At 34.2% G+C, this 16,948-nt stretch overlaps 1 protein-coding gene and 1 long non-coding RNA gene across 2 annotated transcripts; one reads left to right on the plus strand and one right to left on the minus strand.

Moving 5' to 3' along the window:
• The first annotated feature begins 2,414 nt into the window (after positions 1 to 2,414).
• On the plus strand, positions 2,415 to 3,152 carry LOC134269406 (uncharacterized). Its single transcript, XM_062751596.1, has one exon. The coding sequence runs from the start codon at positions 2,415 to 2,417 to the stop codon at positions 3,150 to 3,152; it is 738 nt and encodes a 245-aa protein (XP_062607580.1).
• A 6,316-nt stretch (positions 3,153 to 9,468) lies between these two features.
• LOC134269407 (uncharacterized) lies at positions 9,469 to 13,473 on the minus strand. Its single transcript, XR_009992575.1, has 3 exons — positions 13,129 to 13,473; positions 12,081 to 12,269; positions 9,469 to 9,669 (listed from the first exon to the last, which is right to left on the minus strand). It is a non-coding gene; the product is annotated as an uncharacterized LOC134269407 (long non-coding RNA).
• Positions 13,474 to 16,948: the final 3,475 nt, after the last annotated feature.

Raw genomic sequence — 16,948 nt, forward strand, 5'->3', positions numbered from 1 at the left:
ATTTAGGCCCATATTATTGTTAAATGTAAAATTATGTACTCAAAATATGCATTAATTTTGCACTATTCAAAATCACAGTTAGATATAAGATTTTTTTTTTTGAAAAAGCTGCATGTTTTTACAAGTACAAGGTTAAAAAGAGTAGTCCATGCAACCTTCAAATAAAATCTCACAATTTATTAAGTTACCATGAAATAAAATTATACTACCATTCCTCCGTAACATAAATAATGTGAACAATTATTGGGGAATTTATTAATGAATTCTTTTTTAATTCATGATCAAGTTATGAATAGAGTATAATAATCTTGATAAATAAATACCGGGTCTTTTATAATCTTTGTTTTGCTTGTGTTACACCTGGTCGATTAACTTTCATAAGATGTTATTGTATCAACAACGTGGTTTCAATTGCTTTAGGGCAGAAAATCAATGCATGTTACCTGGGTTTGTGTATCAGTGCTACTCATCATTGAACATGCTAGTCAACAATGACCCTAATTTCAAACATTGTAATGCAAAAAAAAAGATAAATGGAATGTGCATAAATTTCTTTCAGGATTAATTAATTTTGTACATAATCTTAGGGTTCGATTCTTGTGAATTACAGATGCAAAATATTTACAAATAAAAAAACTTAAAACTGAGTATTACGGAAATAGAGAAATTAAGGATAATTAAATTGGCATGTAAAAAAGTTAAAAATATAATACTTTGAAAAATAAACAATGAATTTTTAAGACCCCATTAAATTAGCATATATCGAAAGTATAGAAAATTAGCAATGCTCTATAATGATAAGATCTATTTAAAGCTAATTCTGGTGAAAAATAATCCAATCAATTTTAATTCTCTGTATAAATAAATAAATAAGGGTACCAGTATCAATCACAAAAGAAAAAAAGAAATTGAATTAGTAATATACCCGATAATTGTGATTAAATATCCATGTTTATTGTAATTTTTACATGAAAGTGTGAAAGCCTTATTCTTTCGATAAATATTATTTCAAAATTGTTTCTATGCATGTACTGTTCATAAATCACCCTTGCATACATGCAAGGATTACTGGTATACTACTCAGAATCAATTTCAACTGTTTTCTATAGTTCCATTGTTTATTCGAAATCTCATTTCTGAGTTAGCTAATCCCATTAAATAAATAAACCCCGGCAACTGGCACTGCTTTCTGGGACTGCTGAGACTGCTCTCTCGGACCACTGGGACTGCTCTAGTACTGCTTTGGGACCGCTGAGATACAGCTTATGCGGTCCCAGAAGCAGTCCCCGGGATTGCTGTGTGTCAGATTGGGTCTTGTCGGTACTGTAGGTCAATGGATATGCAATGACCGTGAATGAAGTTTCTATGTCTTAACTAAATGATACATGTATCATGGGGTAATGGTAATGTGTAATGGTAATTGACTGTAATTAATTACAAATTTCGATGTAATTAAAAGTACATGTAATGTGAAATTGACCAAATTTTCAATTACAAGTAATGGTAATTTAATAAATTACTTTCTAAAAAGGCATGTTATTCATGATTACTTTTCAATAGCATTCTATTACACTGATTTTAAATAAATGAAAAATAGTCTCCTCTCCCTCAGTTTCATAAACATTATTTATGAAAGGTTAATAACTTATATTCTAAAATTTCTTGAAAAGAACTTCCCTTTTTATGTCAACTGTTGTTTAAATAAATGCCCCTTTTCATTTAAAAAAAAAACTTTGAAATCAAATTAATCTCCGTAAAGGAGAGGTCAGAGGTCATCGAATCGGTAAGTCGATTCAGCTTGGGCTCCGGTGAAATTCTTAAAATTATACCATTTTAGTGCATAAGAATAAAAAAAAATGTGCAAGAATACGTGATATTCATTGATGAAGACATTTATAGTACAATTTTGGTGAAATCCAACGTTAAATCGATAGTTTCTTTGTGATTTGCTTGTGCTATGTGTAACCAGTGTGAGTTCAGTTGTGAGTTCAGTTCACGTACATTCACGCGTACGTACATTCCATGTTGTTGATCCGTGCCTGTTATCTCTATGTGATTTCGATTCTGTCTTTGTCTTTGTCATCCTGTACCAAAATGTCTGAAACATCTGATATTCTAAAAGAGAGCCACTCTGTAATTTACGGCAAGCCAGAGTCGGAATGTGACAATGCTAAAGAGCTAGAAAATCAAATCACATTATCCTCTATACACACCCTATTGACCCAAATGAACTGTAAATTAACGGACATCCAACACAGGAGTGATTCACTCGAATCCAGACTCAGTGCTATTGAAAATAAAATGGCCTCCTTTAATGAATTACAAGGGTCTGTGAATATGTTAAAATCGCAAGTATCAAAACTTGATGAAAGAGTAACAAGTGTGAAGAATGATGTCCAAACTTTGACACAGATATGAAAGCACTGGGAAATGTCTTCGATTTAGTCAAAGATGCAACTGAGGCGAACAAGAATCAAATTGTGAGCAATGTGAAAGCTACAGAGCAATGTCTTCGTACCCAAAAACACACAGAAAATGTGTTAAAAGCTGTGACAGATGCTAACGAGGCTCTACAAAACTCAGTTACAGATCTCAAAATGCGCTCAATGCGAGACAATGTTATTTTCTCAGGAATACCAGAACGGAGATTCGAGGATACTGAAGCTGTTCTTCAGGATTTTATTAAAAGGAAATATAGACTAAATTACGAAATCTCGTTTGAACGTGTACATAGAATGGGAAAATGGAACGTGTTCAGCGAACACCCAAGATATATTGTCGCAAAATTTACGTTTTACAAAGACAGAGAGTTTATCCGCAGCCGAGCTCCACAAAAATTAAAACACAGTAATGTTTGGGTAAATGAGCAATTCCCTCCAGAGATCGAGGAAAAAAGAAGAAAACTCTATCCGGTCCTACGGCAAGCACTGAAAGACCATAAGCGCGCCAAGCTTGTGAAAGACATTCTGTACATCGACGGCAAAGAATACATACCATCAGCTGGATCCACGATCAGCGCACCTGTACAATCGTTACCCACCTGGAATTCGACCTCGAGTTATCAACCGATGGATCAACAGAGCACGCCGCAAAATACCGACCGCCAGGCACTAAAACGTCAGCGACAGGGATCTACACCTGAGCAGGCATAGGAAATCTCGGGAGAACAAACTGACAGGGATAAACCCCTGAAAATTCTATCCTTAAATGTTTGTGGATTGAAACAACGACTTAATTATCCAGAGTTTTACGATTTCATCTCTAAGTATGACATAATCGGACTTTCAGAAACTAAAACCGATGATTCGTACATGTACACATAACCGGCTACACAGTTTCCATAAAAAACAGACACAAATTATCAAATAGAAGATCTGGTGGGTTAGTTATAGCAGTACGAGACGATATTATAAAACATGTAAATATTTTGAAAACAGATTGTAAATTCATTTTTTGGTTCAAACTTAGCAAATTTCTACTTAATTCTTATGAAGATGTCTTATGTGGAGTTGTGTACATTCCACCAGAAGGGAGTAAATATTCCTCTCCCGATTGTTTTTTAGAAATAGAGCAAGAAATTTTAAACATGGCAAATAACTGTAAATATGTATGCTTATTTGGAGATTTCAATGCCAGAGTTGGTAAATTACAAGACTATTGTACTTCTGACGAATTTTTGACACAGGTAACTCATAGCCCGATTCATTCAGAGATTGCTCTTCGATGTTCGATATTTAATGACCACCAGATTCCTTTAGAAAGAGTTGTACACAGGCGCGTAGCATCGTTTTGGAAGTGGGGGGGCCAACCTGAGAAAAATTTTTTTACTTACCTGAAAAAGTTGACAAGCAAAAAAAAAAAAAAAAAAAAAAAAACGAAAATTTAAAGTTGCCCGAAGTTGAAAATCCTATTTCGTGGGGAGGGGGGGGGGGTGGTAGTGGCTAACTTTTTTCAAGACCAACTACCTTTCAGTGGCTAACTTTTTTCAAGACCAACTACCTTTCAGTGGCTAACTTTTTTCAAGACCAACTACCTTTCAATTCAAACTTTTTGGGGTAAATTTTCTTTATGACACTACCCTTTGCTGAAATATGGGGGGGCCAACCTTCCTTAAGTAAACATTTTCTATAGTAAAGGTAATGTCGGGAGAAAAAGTGGGGGGGGCCAGGCCCCCCCTGGCCCCCCCTGATACTACGCCCCTGGTACAAGATTGTACTGTAAATAATTATGGACATAAATTTGTTGACTTTTGTAAAAATAATGACTTGTATATTTTGAATAGCCAGGTTGGCAGAGATAAAAATACAGGTAGTGTCACATGTAAGAATAGCAGCACTGTTGATTATGTTGTAGCCAGTGCAAATATTTTTGATATTGTGGAAAATTTTGAAATTATTGATTTTTGTAACCTTTTTTCAGATGTACATAATCCAATAACTTTTTCGTTCACTAATTGTAAGAAAGAGGTCAAAAGTTGTAGAACAGGTAAAAATCAACCAAGTGTAAAACTAGTGCTAATTGTAACGGAGACCGTTACAGATGTTCCCCAAACGCTCCCCAACTCCCTTTTGGTGCCATATTCCCTGTAAGCTTCATTAAAAAAGACAAACTGTGTGCATTTGCAAGATGATCATACCTTCTTGTAGGAGTCCCTAATATATATCTATGTTCTAAATCCCATCCTGTTTGGATGAAAACCAAGGGAGTAATAGCCATTTAAAGTTTCAGCCAATCGGATTGCAGCACACGTGCAATCGCGTAATTTTATGAAAATTTTTCAAAGCAAAATTGTAGGATATCCTAATGCATGACCGTGTTTTAAATTTCAAACCATTTCGTCAAAAAACAAAGGAGATAAAGCCGTTTAAAGTTTCAGCCAATCAGATTGCAGCACACGTGCAATCGCGTGATTTCATGAATTTTTTTTCTGCAATATTGTAGGTTATCCTAATGCATGACTATGCTTTAAATTTCAAACCATTTCTTCAAAAAACAAAGGAGATATAGCCATTTAAAGTTTCAGCCAATCAGATTGCAGCGCACATGCAATCGCGTGATTTTTTGAAAATTTCTCTATATCATATTGTAGGATATTCTAATGCATGATTTTGTTTTAAATTTAAAACCATTTCTTCAAAAACAAAGGAGATATAGCCATTTAAAGTTTCAGCCAATCAGATTGCAGCGCACATGCATGCACGTGTTTTCATGATAATTTCTATATATCATGTTATAGGATATCCTAATGCGTGGCTATGTTCAAAATTTCAAAGGATTTCGTCAAAAAACAAGAAAGATATTGAGAATTTAGTGTCAGCCAATCAGATTGCAGCGCACGTGCATGCGCGTGAGATCTTGCTATTTTGACCATGTCATCTTGTCTATATAACTAATATATCCTTACATTATGAGTTTCAAAGCATTTCATCAAAAATTAAAAAAAGTTACGCCTATATCAATTAAATCGGTCATTTCACTGTTGCACGTGCGTGCTCTTGCAAGCACGTGCGCGCAAAATGACCTTTGTTTGGCAAATCTACATAACATGTCTACTGACCCTAAAAACATTTTACCTTAGTCGGATGTGTAGTTTACGAGATCACTCGCGGACAAAAAATTTCCCAGGAAGAAAAATAATAACTAGTGCTAATTGTAACGGGAACCGTTACAGATGTTCCCCAAACGCTCCCCAACTCCTTTTTGGTGCAATATTCCCTGTAAGCTTCATTAAAAAAGACAAACTCTGCGCATTTTTGACTTTAACAACGTTTTCTCAGAAGGATACCAATTATATTCAAATTTTAGCATTGCACATGTGCGCATGTGAATGCATGTGCGTTATGATCATATCATCTTGTCTACACTATCTACATATCTTAATATACAATATATTAAAGCATTCATTCCAAAAGTATGAAAAATCACTCTTTCAAACGTATTTTTAGTTTCACTCGTTCCAAATAAACGCACGTGCGTGCACGTGCATGATGACCATACCTTCTTGTAGGAGTCCCTTATATCTATCTATATTCTTAATCCCATCCTGTTTGGTTGAAAAACAAGGAAGTTATAGCCATTTCAAGTTCAAGCCAATCGGATTGCAGCACACGTGCATGCGCGTGATTTCATGATTTTTTTCTACATCATATTGTAGTATATCCCAATGCATGACTATGTTTTAGATTTCAAAGCATTTCGTCTAAAAACAAAGGAGATATAGCCATTTAAAGTTTCAGCCAATCAGATTGCAGCACGCGGGCATGCGCATGCTTTCATGAAAATTCTTATATATCATGCTGTAGATTTTCATAATGTAGGTTTATGTTCAAAATTTCAAAGGATTATGACAAGAAACAAGAAAGATATTGAGACTTTAGTTTCAGCCAATCAGAGCGAAGCGCACGTGCATGCGCGTGAGATCTTACTTTTTTGACCATGTCATTTTGTCTATCCTTCTAATATATACTTATAATATGAATTTCAAAGCATTTCATCAATAATTTAAATAGTTACGTCTGTATCAATTATATTGGACATTTCTCGTGTTGCACGTGCGAGCTCTTGCAAGCACATGTGCATGCACATGCTTTCATGATAAATCTTATATTACAGGCTGTAGATCTCCCTAATGTATGACTATGTTCAAAATTTCAAATGATTTTATCAAAAAACAAAAAAGATATTGAGACTTTAGTTTCAGCTAATAAAAGCGAAGTGCACGTGCATGCGCGTGCGATCTTGCTGTTTTGACCATATCATCTTGTGCATACTACTAATATATCCTTACATTATAAGTTTCAAAACATTTCGTCACAAAATAGAAAAGTTACGGTTATATCCATTATATATTGGTCATTTTAAGTTTTGCACGAGCGCGCTCTTGCAAGCACGTGCACGCAAAATGACCTTGATTCCGCAAATCTACATAACATGCCCACTTACCCTAAAAAGGTTTCACTTAAGTCGGATGTGTAGTTTACAAGATCACTCGCGGAAAAGATTTTCCCAGGAAGAAAAATAATAATAATAACTAGAGCAAAGCTCGTTGCAAAGCAACGAGTGGGTCTTCCTTCCTAGCGATAAGCAAAAGATTAAATGTTTCTGTCTAGATTGTCAACTTTGCTAACATTCTCTTTTTCGATTTGTCTCAGAAACCCTTACTTGAATTCTTTAATTTGGTGTGAGCATGAGGTCTAAAGGGTACTCTCTCTAACAGCATTCTTGAAATCGTATCCACAACAGTTTAACTTCCAATATTATGACTTTTGATATCGGATATATCATGTTTGTTGCAATTATGTTTGTGAAACGTGTCATACTACAGAAACATAAGTGTTTTGCTACATTTCCATCTTAAAAATGGCTTTAAAATCATTTAATATACAATATAACTTAGTAAATAAAATAAACAAATTATATAATAATTCAAAAAATCCAAATGTATTTACAATAATGATGAACAATCTTCATTAGTTGCAATCAGTAAGTAGAACAATACTTTTATAATAAACGCACAGAAATGTGTTGTGTATGTTTCGAATTTGCAGCTTTCCACTAGCAACTGGTGGTACCTCAATAGGAGTGTAAAATTCTCTGAAAGGTATATTGTAAACACATTACATATGGCTGTGTATTCTTTTTTAGCGGCTTTGGCGGAATGCAGCAATCACTAAATCAAGTACAAAGCTAAAAGTCTTGTACATAAACATAAATAAGAATATCTACGCTAACTTATTCAAAAGTCAATTTCCACCAAATATTGTACAAGCTAAATATAATACATTTACAGCATTAAAGAAACAAATCTCTTTGAAGGTATTGCCCTGCATAAGAACAATTTGAATCCCCTACACTAAGGATGCTCTGTGCCAAGTTTCACTTTGGTTCTGGAAAATGATATTGTGAAATTTTAGACAACGATGATAATGGATAAAATTATGTTTTTAAAAAGATTTACTGGTTCCTTTAGCTCATATGGGCTAATAAGTATGCAACAGGCACAGTTTTGCAGTTGACATTGAAATGCGACTGGACATCTCTTCAATCTTGTTTTAGAAAACTACATGTACATGCCCTATGTACTGAATTCCTTGGAATCATACACATGTTTATGCCTTTAATTAGTTGTATGTGCCAAAATAACAATTTTTTTTACATTATACTGTAAAAAATACACATACGAGGGTCGTTAGAAAAGTTCGCGGACACTTTGAATTACGGAAAATCTATTTTGTACTGTGAAGTATGACCTATGTCTGAATAAATTCCTACATTTTGTTTATTGGTATGTAAAAAATCAGGTCCATATAATAAAATCTTGAAAATTTACAACGATTTTTACTATGAGGTCATGGAATTCACGGAGCAATCACTTGACGTAAGGCGACGTGACAACCCGATTTCAACCGGTAAAGTTTTGTCGCAGTGTTCTATAAATCTTTCATTTCTTCAGATTTTTCTTATCTATTTTCTACTTTAAAATTGAATATCTATATCAAGACATATTACTTTTCTTTTATATAATGTCTTTTGTACTGATTCGGATATTATTGAGATCTTTAAAAAAAGTCTATGCAGTTAATCGCTCAGGTATGGAAACTATGCAAAACCATATAGGCGCAACGCAACGTCCATGCGATACGGGGGTATTGAAGTATCGATGGAGGTAATCATTCAAAATGTTAATCCTTCCATTCTTATGAAGCTACAACCATTTGAAAACTTGTCCTTTGTAGGTGTAGGATATTCCCGGCAGCATCTTGAACATTTTAATCTCTTTTTAGACATTTTCCAGTCTGCATACATAATTTTTACATAGTGCAGTGCTCCATGACGCTAAATGACGTTCCGATTTTTGGCTGTGTTTTTAAGCGTTGATCAGTTAAAAACGGCTATAAAACAGTCATATAACCCTCCAATTTAGTTCAAAATTTCTCCCAGTGACGTTTCATGAATACTATAGCGGCAGGTAAAATATCAGAAAACTCTTTGCGGTACAATTGTGCAATTTTTAATTTTAATGAAGAGTCTTTGTGATGTAAACGTGCCAAAATGTAGCATGCTCCGTGAAGCAAGATTTATCAAAATAAAAAAGCTGTATATTTTTCAATAATCATCGGAGAGCACCAAATTCTTGTATATTAATTGGAAAAAAGGTAAAGATTTTATCTGCAAAGTTTGACCGGTTTCGTGGAAATAGCGCGCTCACAATAAAACTTGTCCGCGAACTTTTCTAACACCCCTCGTACATGTATTACAAGATCTTCTATTCCTGCTGAAGACAGAGGATCTATCTTAATCATTAGAATAAGTAAGTCTAAACTTTGAAAGGGAAGACCTTAATAAAGAGGTCAACATGCTACACAAACAAAATATTATTATATTTAAAAATAACATTTATTCCAATGTAATTACTGGTACATGTATTTCTGTTACAAAAACTATTTCACTTGAAAAACTGAGAGCAATTGATATGTTCATATTTGGGGATTTATGTTGTCAAATCAAAATTTAAAAATGATACACAGTGTGTTTAAAAATTGTCTTCACAAACCAAAACTTGACTTATTTTCACAATGCTGTTTATTCCATGTCACATCCAAACAGATGATCTTCTGGCAAATCATGGTCATGCTTGGTATCAAAATTCAGTCTTCAGATGAGTCACACCTATCCAAAAGAAATTGAAATTTTTTAATCTATAATTCTTTTACTAATAAAAAGTGCAATTCATGAGATTATAAATAAGATTATCAAATTGAGAGATAAGATATTGTCACATTTTCTGTGTATAATTTGTAAATTTTAATGTACTCTTTCATCAATTAAAAGAAGTTTACATCAGTTAAGGCAGTCATTTATGCTATTCCCTAATAAGACAACATACAAGTGCAAAGTAATCATGCACTAGTGGGTTTAGGATAATGTGCTAGAGTATTTATGACAACATACTAGCACGAGGTGACAATGTGCTAGCATGTACGTCAGTGATAATATGCCAGCACACTGAATCCAACATGCAGTGAAGCTAACACTCAACAGATTGTTTAAAGTTGTGTTTGCATGATATTTTGTTTTGTGTTAACACAGCAGCATGTTGTTTAAAGCTGCATTGGAGTGGCAGTCTGTTGAAATTAACATGCTAACACACTGCAACTTCACATCATTGGAACACCATAATTTTAAAACTGACAAACCAATATCTTATGATTACTAACTAGGTAATTGCAACTGTAAATGCTGATTTCATGGTGACAATAATACCGGTAATTCACTGTATATCTGAGAACTGATCAATTATAATAAGGCGTGTCCAGATAGGGCCACTTGCTAAAGCTCAATAGCACTTTCATAAAAGCGTGCCATCTTACCGACACAAAAGACGCCATTAGGCTATCACACAGCTCGCCATCACAACACTGAAAAACACTTTCGCACTAACACAAGTTCGCACCACACGCTGTCACACTAACACACAACACACTGTCACGCTAATACAATTTCACACAACAAAATATCAGGCTAACACGAGTTCACACTATCATGCTAACACGAATTCACAAACACACTGTCTCGCTAACACAAGTTCACACAACACGCTGTCTCGCTAACACAAGTTTTACACAACACGCAGTCTCGCTAATACGAGTTCATACAACACACTGTCTAGCTAACACAAGTACACGCAACACACTGTCACGCTTAGATGAATTCACACAACACACTGTCACGCTAACATGAGTTTACACAACACGCAGTCTCACTAACACGCGTTTACACAATACACTGTCACGCTAACACGAGTTTACACAATACACTGTCACGCTAATACAAAGTCACAAAACAGGCTGTCTCACTATTCACTAACACAAGTTCACACCAAATGCTGTTGCGATAACACACTGTCATCCTAATACCATTTCACACAACACACTGTCATTCTAATACCATTTCACACAACACACTGTCAGGCTAACAAGAATTCACACAACACACTGTCACGCTAACACGAAGTCTCAAAACAGGCTGTCTCACTATTCACTAACACAAGTATGCACCAAACGCTGTTGCGATAACACACTGTCATCCTAATACCATTTCACACAACACACTGTCATCCTAATACCATTTCACACAACACACTGTCAGGCTAACACGAGTTCACACAACACACTGTCACGCTAACACAAATTCAAAAATCATGCAATATCGCTAACACGAGTTCACATTACACGCAGTCTGGCTAACACGAGTTCACACAATATGCAATCTTGCTAACATGAGTTCACACAACACACTATCTCTCTAACACCAGTTCACACGACAAATTTTCAGGATAATAAGCTCACACAACACACTGTCACGCTAACACGAATTCACACAACATGCTGTCTCGTTAATAAGAATACACACAAAACGCTGTCTCGCTAACATGAGTTTACACAACACGCAGTCTCGCTAACACGAGTTTACACAACACGCAGTCTCACTAACACCAGTTTACACAACACGAAGTCTCGCTAATACGAGTTCAATCAACACTCTGTCTAGCTAACACGAGTTTACACAACACACTGTCACACTTACACTTTATACACGATTTTACACAACACGCTGTCCCGCTAACACGAGTTTACGCAACACATTGTCAAGCTAACAAGAATTCACACAACCCACTGTCAGGCTAACACAATTAAGTTCACAAAACACACTGCCTTGCTAACACAAATTCATACAACACACTGTCTCGCTAACACAAGTTCACACAACACACTCACATTGCTGAGTTTAAAGTAAAGGTCTACCCTAATTTGAAGAGGTTTAAAACTAACATATCTCTATATTAGTAAAAAGCTTCAAATTTAAGACAAAAACATTTATGCAGTAATGTTCCTTAACATGCATCTGGCATATAAAATGAATGAGACCTTAAAAACCTCACAGTACATGTTTACTTAGCTAATTAAAGGTCTAAATTGATGCTATTCAACAATATATATCAACATCTCTAAGTATGTGAATGAGTGAAATTCTCAAATAAATATTATAAATCAAAGTATCAATAAGAAGCTGAACCTTACGTCGCAGGTTCCAATCCCATTGCTAAATGCTTTAGACAGGTTACTTCTATGAGACTGCATAAACCAAGATTCTGTGTCACGGTAGGTGTTAGCACAAAATGGATCTCATACTTCTTAAAGGCAATAAGTGCTGAGTACAAGTCTATATTTGCAGCTAATACCATCTCAAGTGGTGGCACCATGAAATGACTGAAAAATGTATGATTAAGGCAAATAAACAAACATTAAACCATTACAGCAGTCTTATCAAACAAAAAAAGCAAACTTTCTATTATTACAATTTTTTTAAACAAATTTCTTTTGCAATTTAACTGAGCAATATTTGTCCTTTTTTGTCAGTAAAGTATGATATTAAATAATTAAGACTTTTTGAGAACATCTATTTATAGCGAGTCCAGACAGCAGCACAAATCCCTGCCCATAATGCGAGCTCTTATGATAACACCTTGGCAAAAGAAGATTGTGACTTGCACATTGCTCCACACAATTTTTCCGCAGTATACTTTGGACACACAGTGCTTAGCTTCTTTAACATGTTTAAGCTACATTCAAAATTCATTTCTATTTAATTTGAATTAGCTATCCTTACTCATGTTCACATGGAGCTAATGGGAAGTAATTTAACGAGCAGTGAATTCATTCGAATTAAACATTTGAATAAACTCTCAGTGTGAACATTGAGCATGGATGCACCAAATGTCAAATGCGGCTTGACAAGCACAATCTAAATTAAAACTAAATAAGTATCTGCCCTCACCCTTACAGTCACACTGTCAATATATAATTAGTTGAATATATTCTGTAACATTAAGTGCAGTTTGAATTATAGAGTATGATCACTATGATAGATAGTAGGACTGTTGAAATTACATCCTCAAATTTAAAAAAAATAAAATATAAAGCTGTGGGGATTTACAAGGCAAACAGAGAGCGTCTGAACTGTAAAACAGATAATATATCGGTGTGTCTGTGTATTTCTAATAACATCAATGTACGTCACTGTCATGTAATCAGTAGTGTAAATTTTAAGTAATAAAAATATTCTAACCTTCATTCCAATGGTCCAAGCCAATCATACATTAAAATGTCGCCGTCAGCTCTTTCATCACTCGATACAATTATCACTGGGGAATCCGAAGCAGAGTCAAGAGTGTTCATCCTTGTTAATGTGACAGTCAGAATTTCCTCGTAAACAATTCACACAAGATTCTTAGAATATATGAATCGGGATAATTCTGCTTAGAATAATGTTCCAGAGAAGTGACAAAGTACTTGAATCTTCGTAGCTCCAGATTAAATGAGTGTGCATGTCTACAAACGGATTCTTTGTGAGAAAATGTTCAACTTCACAAATCATTCTATTTTCAGTTTGTAAACCATGACAAACATGTGTCCGACGTCGACTCGAAGGGGCACACTGAAAACGGGATATACTAGAGACCTGATATTTACCTGACGTTTTAATTTTTAATTAAATGGTAATATTGAGTATTTTAAATTACTTATGTACAGACTTTATGACTTCGAGGCATATGCTATACAAAAATCCAATTGTTTTGAACATTTACAGACAAATTTGAATCAGGTCAAATAAGTGTTTAGTAGGGGAAAGTGTTGATATTTCGGACACTTCAGAATGCTTTTTCGGAAATACTTGGCATTTACCGCTAAATATAGGCATGCTATACACCGTTCGATGCAGAAAACCTTCCGCTACTTATTTTCGTGGTACATCGGCTCTTTTCGTGATATAATATCATTAATAAACGCATTTAAACAGTATCAGGTAGGAGGTTGTAATTTCGGACAGTGGTGTTGTAACTTCGGACACACGGTGTTACAAAGTCGGACATTGGGTAAAAGAGGTATTGCTTGCTGCTGTGTCGCACCGATTACACGATGGTCGTGCTAATTACAGCAGGGAACTTTGATTAGCTTTTGTCGGGATGTATAAAATAAAATATAAACATTTTTCAGTAGCAAGAATTGTATTTGCCGCAAAAATTATAAATAGCGTGAATAATATGTAGGATAAGTATGTGTAGCAAACACATATATGATATATATGCAGATATATAATAAAATTAATTCATTTATTACTTGCTTCACATTTGTTCCTTGGGTTTTTCTTTTAATTTTTTTCTTTCAATTGATTTTTTATTTAACCAAAATAAATTAATAAAAAAAACGATATGAACACTTTTTTTACAACAAAGTACTAGACTAAGTAAGTCTGGTAAAAAATTCTAAGGTTTTAAAATGAAAAAAAGACATTTAAATGATAAATCACGCTTCAGATGCTAAATATGTTTATATTTTCTCAATGTCAGATATTGCTTGACATCGGGGAATAAAAAATGATAATGAGGTGTTTGCAAAGAAAAAAACCCATCTGAATATCTTTTGCCAGGTAGACTAGCCCTACCAAGTACATGTGTATATAACATCTACAGAACCTTGTGGTCAGGTAAATTTATAAATGTATAACCATGAGTCAAAGTACGTTTTCAATTAATATTTTATTCCAAACGACTTTTTTTTTTCAAATTTAATTTGGGGGTGACGTTTTTGTTTTTGTGGAACTGTAATACATAAAAAAATGTATAGTGTCTGGGAAACCCATTGCAAATGAACATCTAAGTGACATTACGTTGCATGTTAGCTTATTTTTTTTAAAAACAATAAATTGAATAGAATAATCATGATAATTAAAGGGGATACGTAATTTTCATTTATTTTTTTTTTTTGTTTAAATTAAATGATCTGAACTTTGTAAGTAGAAGGCTTTAAAAATATTAAGCACTGAACACCTGTACAGGTATGTTACACTGGCAGATTTAGAGTCGATCTTCCCTCTCTTTCTCTTTCTCTCTCTCTTTACCACCCCCCACCCCCCCACCCCCCCCACTTTTTAAAAACAACTGAAAAAAAAACACAATCATTTTAAAAGTTCGTTTTAAATGTTTTTAAGTAAAAAAAAACCCCCAAGCTATGGTCAGTAATGTAAGTTTATCAAAATATATAAAAGGTCTAATGCCAGTAATGGGTCAAATTTTAGTCACGTTTTCTGTCTCTCAGAGAGGTGTTGTAATTCCGGACACCTCAATTTCGGTTAATTATTTCCATTTACAAGATAATTCTTTATGAAATATTGAAGAAAATAATTATTTAAATGGAATTTATTCACATTTATAATTTATATACATAATTTTTAGCAAAAAACCAATTATCTCAACCGTGCACCATTTTGCCTGTCAAACTGAAAGTAGACGGATATTAGCGTCATCCACAGCACAGTCGGTGAAGGTCATTTATTTATGGCAACAAGTCGCATCTGATTTGACACACGCAAAGATTTTTTTTGTAAACCATTTTGTAAATGTGTTATCTACAGAAGGAAGTTTTAATATCATAATAAATAACAAAAGAGAAAAAGTTATAAAGCTCTTTATTGACTGTCCGAAATAACACCCCCGTCCGAAATAGCAGCACTTTCCCCTACATCGCGTCTTTAGTACCTTCCTATTTCCCACAATGCCGCGCGGGTGGGTACGACCCGATTCCTTGTTCGACCCGCGTGGTTTCGACCCTTTTCCTTGTTTGACCCGCGTTGTTTTGACCCAAGTGGTTTCGTTCCGAAAACAATTTCGATAGTTTAAAAACATTTTTGGGGGTATAATTCAAAATATTCAGATTTGTTTAAAACCGATCGTAACTCTTTATTCATTATTAAAAATATTGCTAAATAATTATGTTTATCTAAACCATTTATTATTACGTATATTATCCCACAAAGGGCTGATTAGTTTTTAAGGAAAATGTTAAAATATTTATAAATTATTTATAATTTATTTCAAATGAAATTAATTGCATCCTTGTCCTAAAATCAATCTCAAGTTTACTATTGACTTCAATGTTGACAACCAATAATTGACACGTATCCCTCCCTGAAGCCATACAGCTACCGTGTAACCATGTGTTTACCTAAGGTATACACCATACCTTATAGTGTGAACCCCTCTATTTACCTGTATGTATATAAGTAGGTCGAAACCACTTGGGTCGTTACCACGCGGGTCGAACACGGAATCGGGTCGTAACCACTCGACACCGTTTACAAACAAGCGCGAAAAAATCCTCTAAACTAGGTACTAATTATTGTTGTGTAAATCATCACATTTTAAAATTATTTGAATAGAAAGAAAACAAAGAAACACCGAATCAAAACTATATCTTTTAGATGCATCAACTAAAAATGTGCACATACATGTATGCAGTAAAGGCTTGGCTGGCTATAGTAGACAACTTGTTCCTGAAAGGTTTCTCATATACATGTACTTGTTTTATATAAAAAACAATTAAATATAGCTGGAAGTTTATTTCTTTTTATATCAAATGACAAGATTTTATAAGTTCGAAATTATTTCAGTCAAACTTTTTCATAATATACCAATATTTTTAGCTATCAGAAAAAACGTGTATGAGCTATTAACCCCTAATTATAGGGGCCAGCCCCTTTTCATTAATCTAATATGAAAGCTCTCGTAATTACACACAACTTTTGTTATATATTTCTTACCAAATTATTCTCGGTTCAAAAGTTATTACACAAAAAGTAGCAAAAATTCAAGAAAAAAAAATTACTAAAATTTGCCGTTTTATAGCTTCCAAACTTTAGGAAATCAGCTTATAATTTTATCGTTCTGCACATCTACAATGTATTGGCTACAAGTTCTCCAACTTTCGTGTAAATATCTTACGTCGTTCTTGAGATTTTTAGTGGAAACGAGACATCAAAATTATCAATTAAAGGGCAATAACTCACAATTAAAGGCATGCATCAAAAAATTGAAAACAGGTGTAAATAG

This window comes from Saccostrea cucullata, unplaced genomic scaffold (genome assembly GCF_032062105.1).
Source record: "Saccostrea cucullata isolate Sc308-1 unplaced genomic scaffold, CSIRO_AGI_Scuc_v1 ctg9112, whole genome shotgun sequence".
Lineage (NCBI taxonomy): Eukaryota > Metazoa > Mollusca > Bivalvia > Ostreida > Ostreidae > Saccostrea > Saccostrea cuccullata.

Coding starts and splice junctions, on each gene's coding strand:
- LOC134269406 (XM_062751596.1), top strand. CDS start 2,415: ATGAAAGCACTGGGAAATGTCTTCGATTTAGTCAAAGATGCAACTGAG.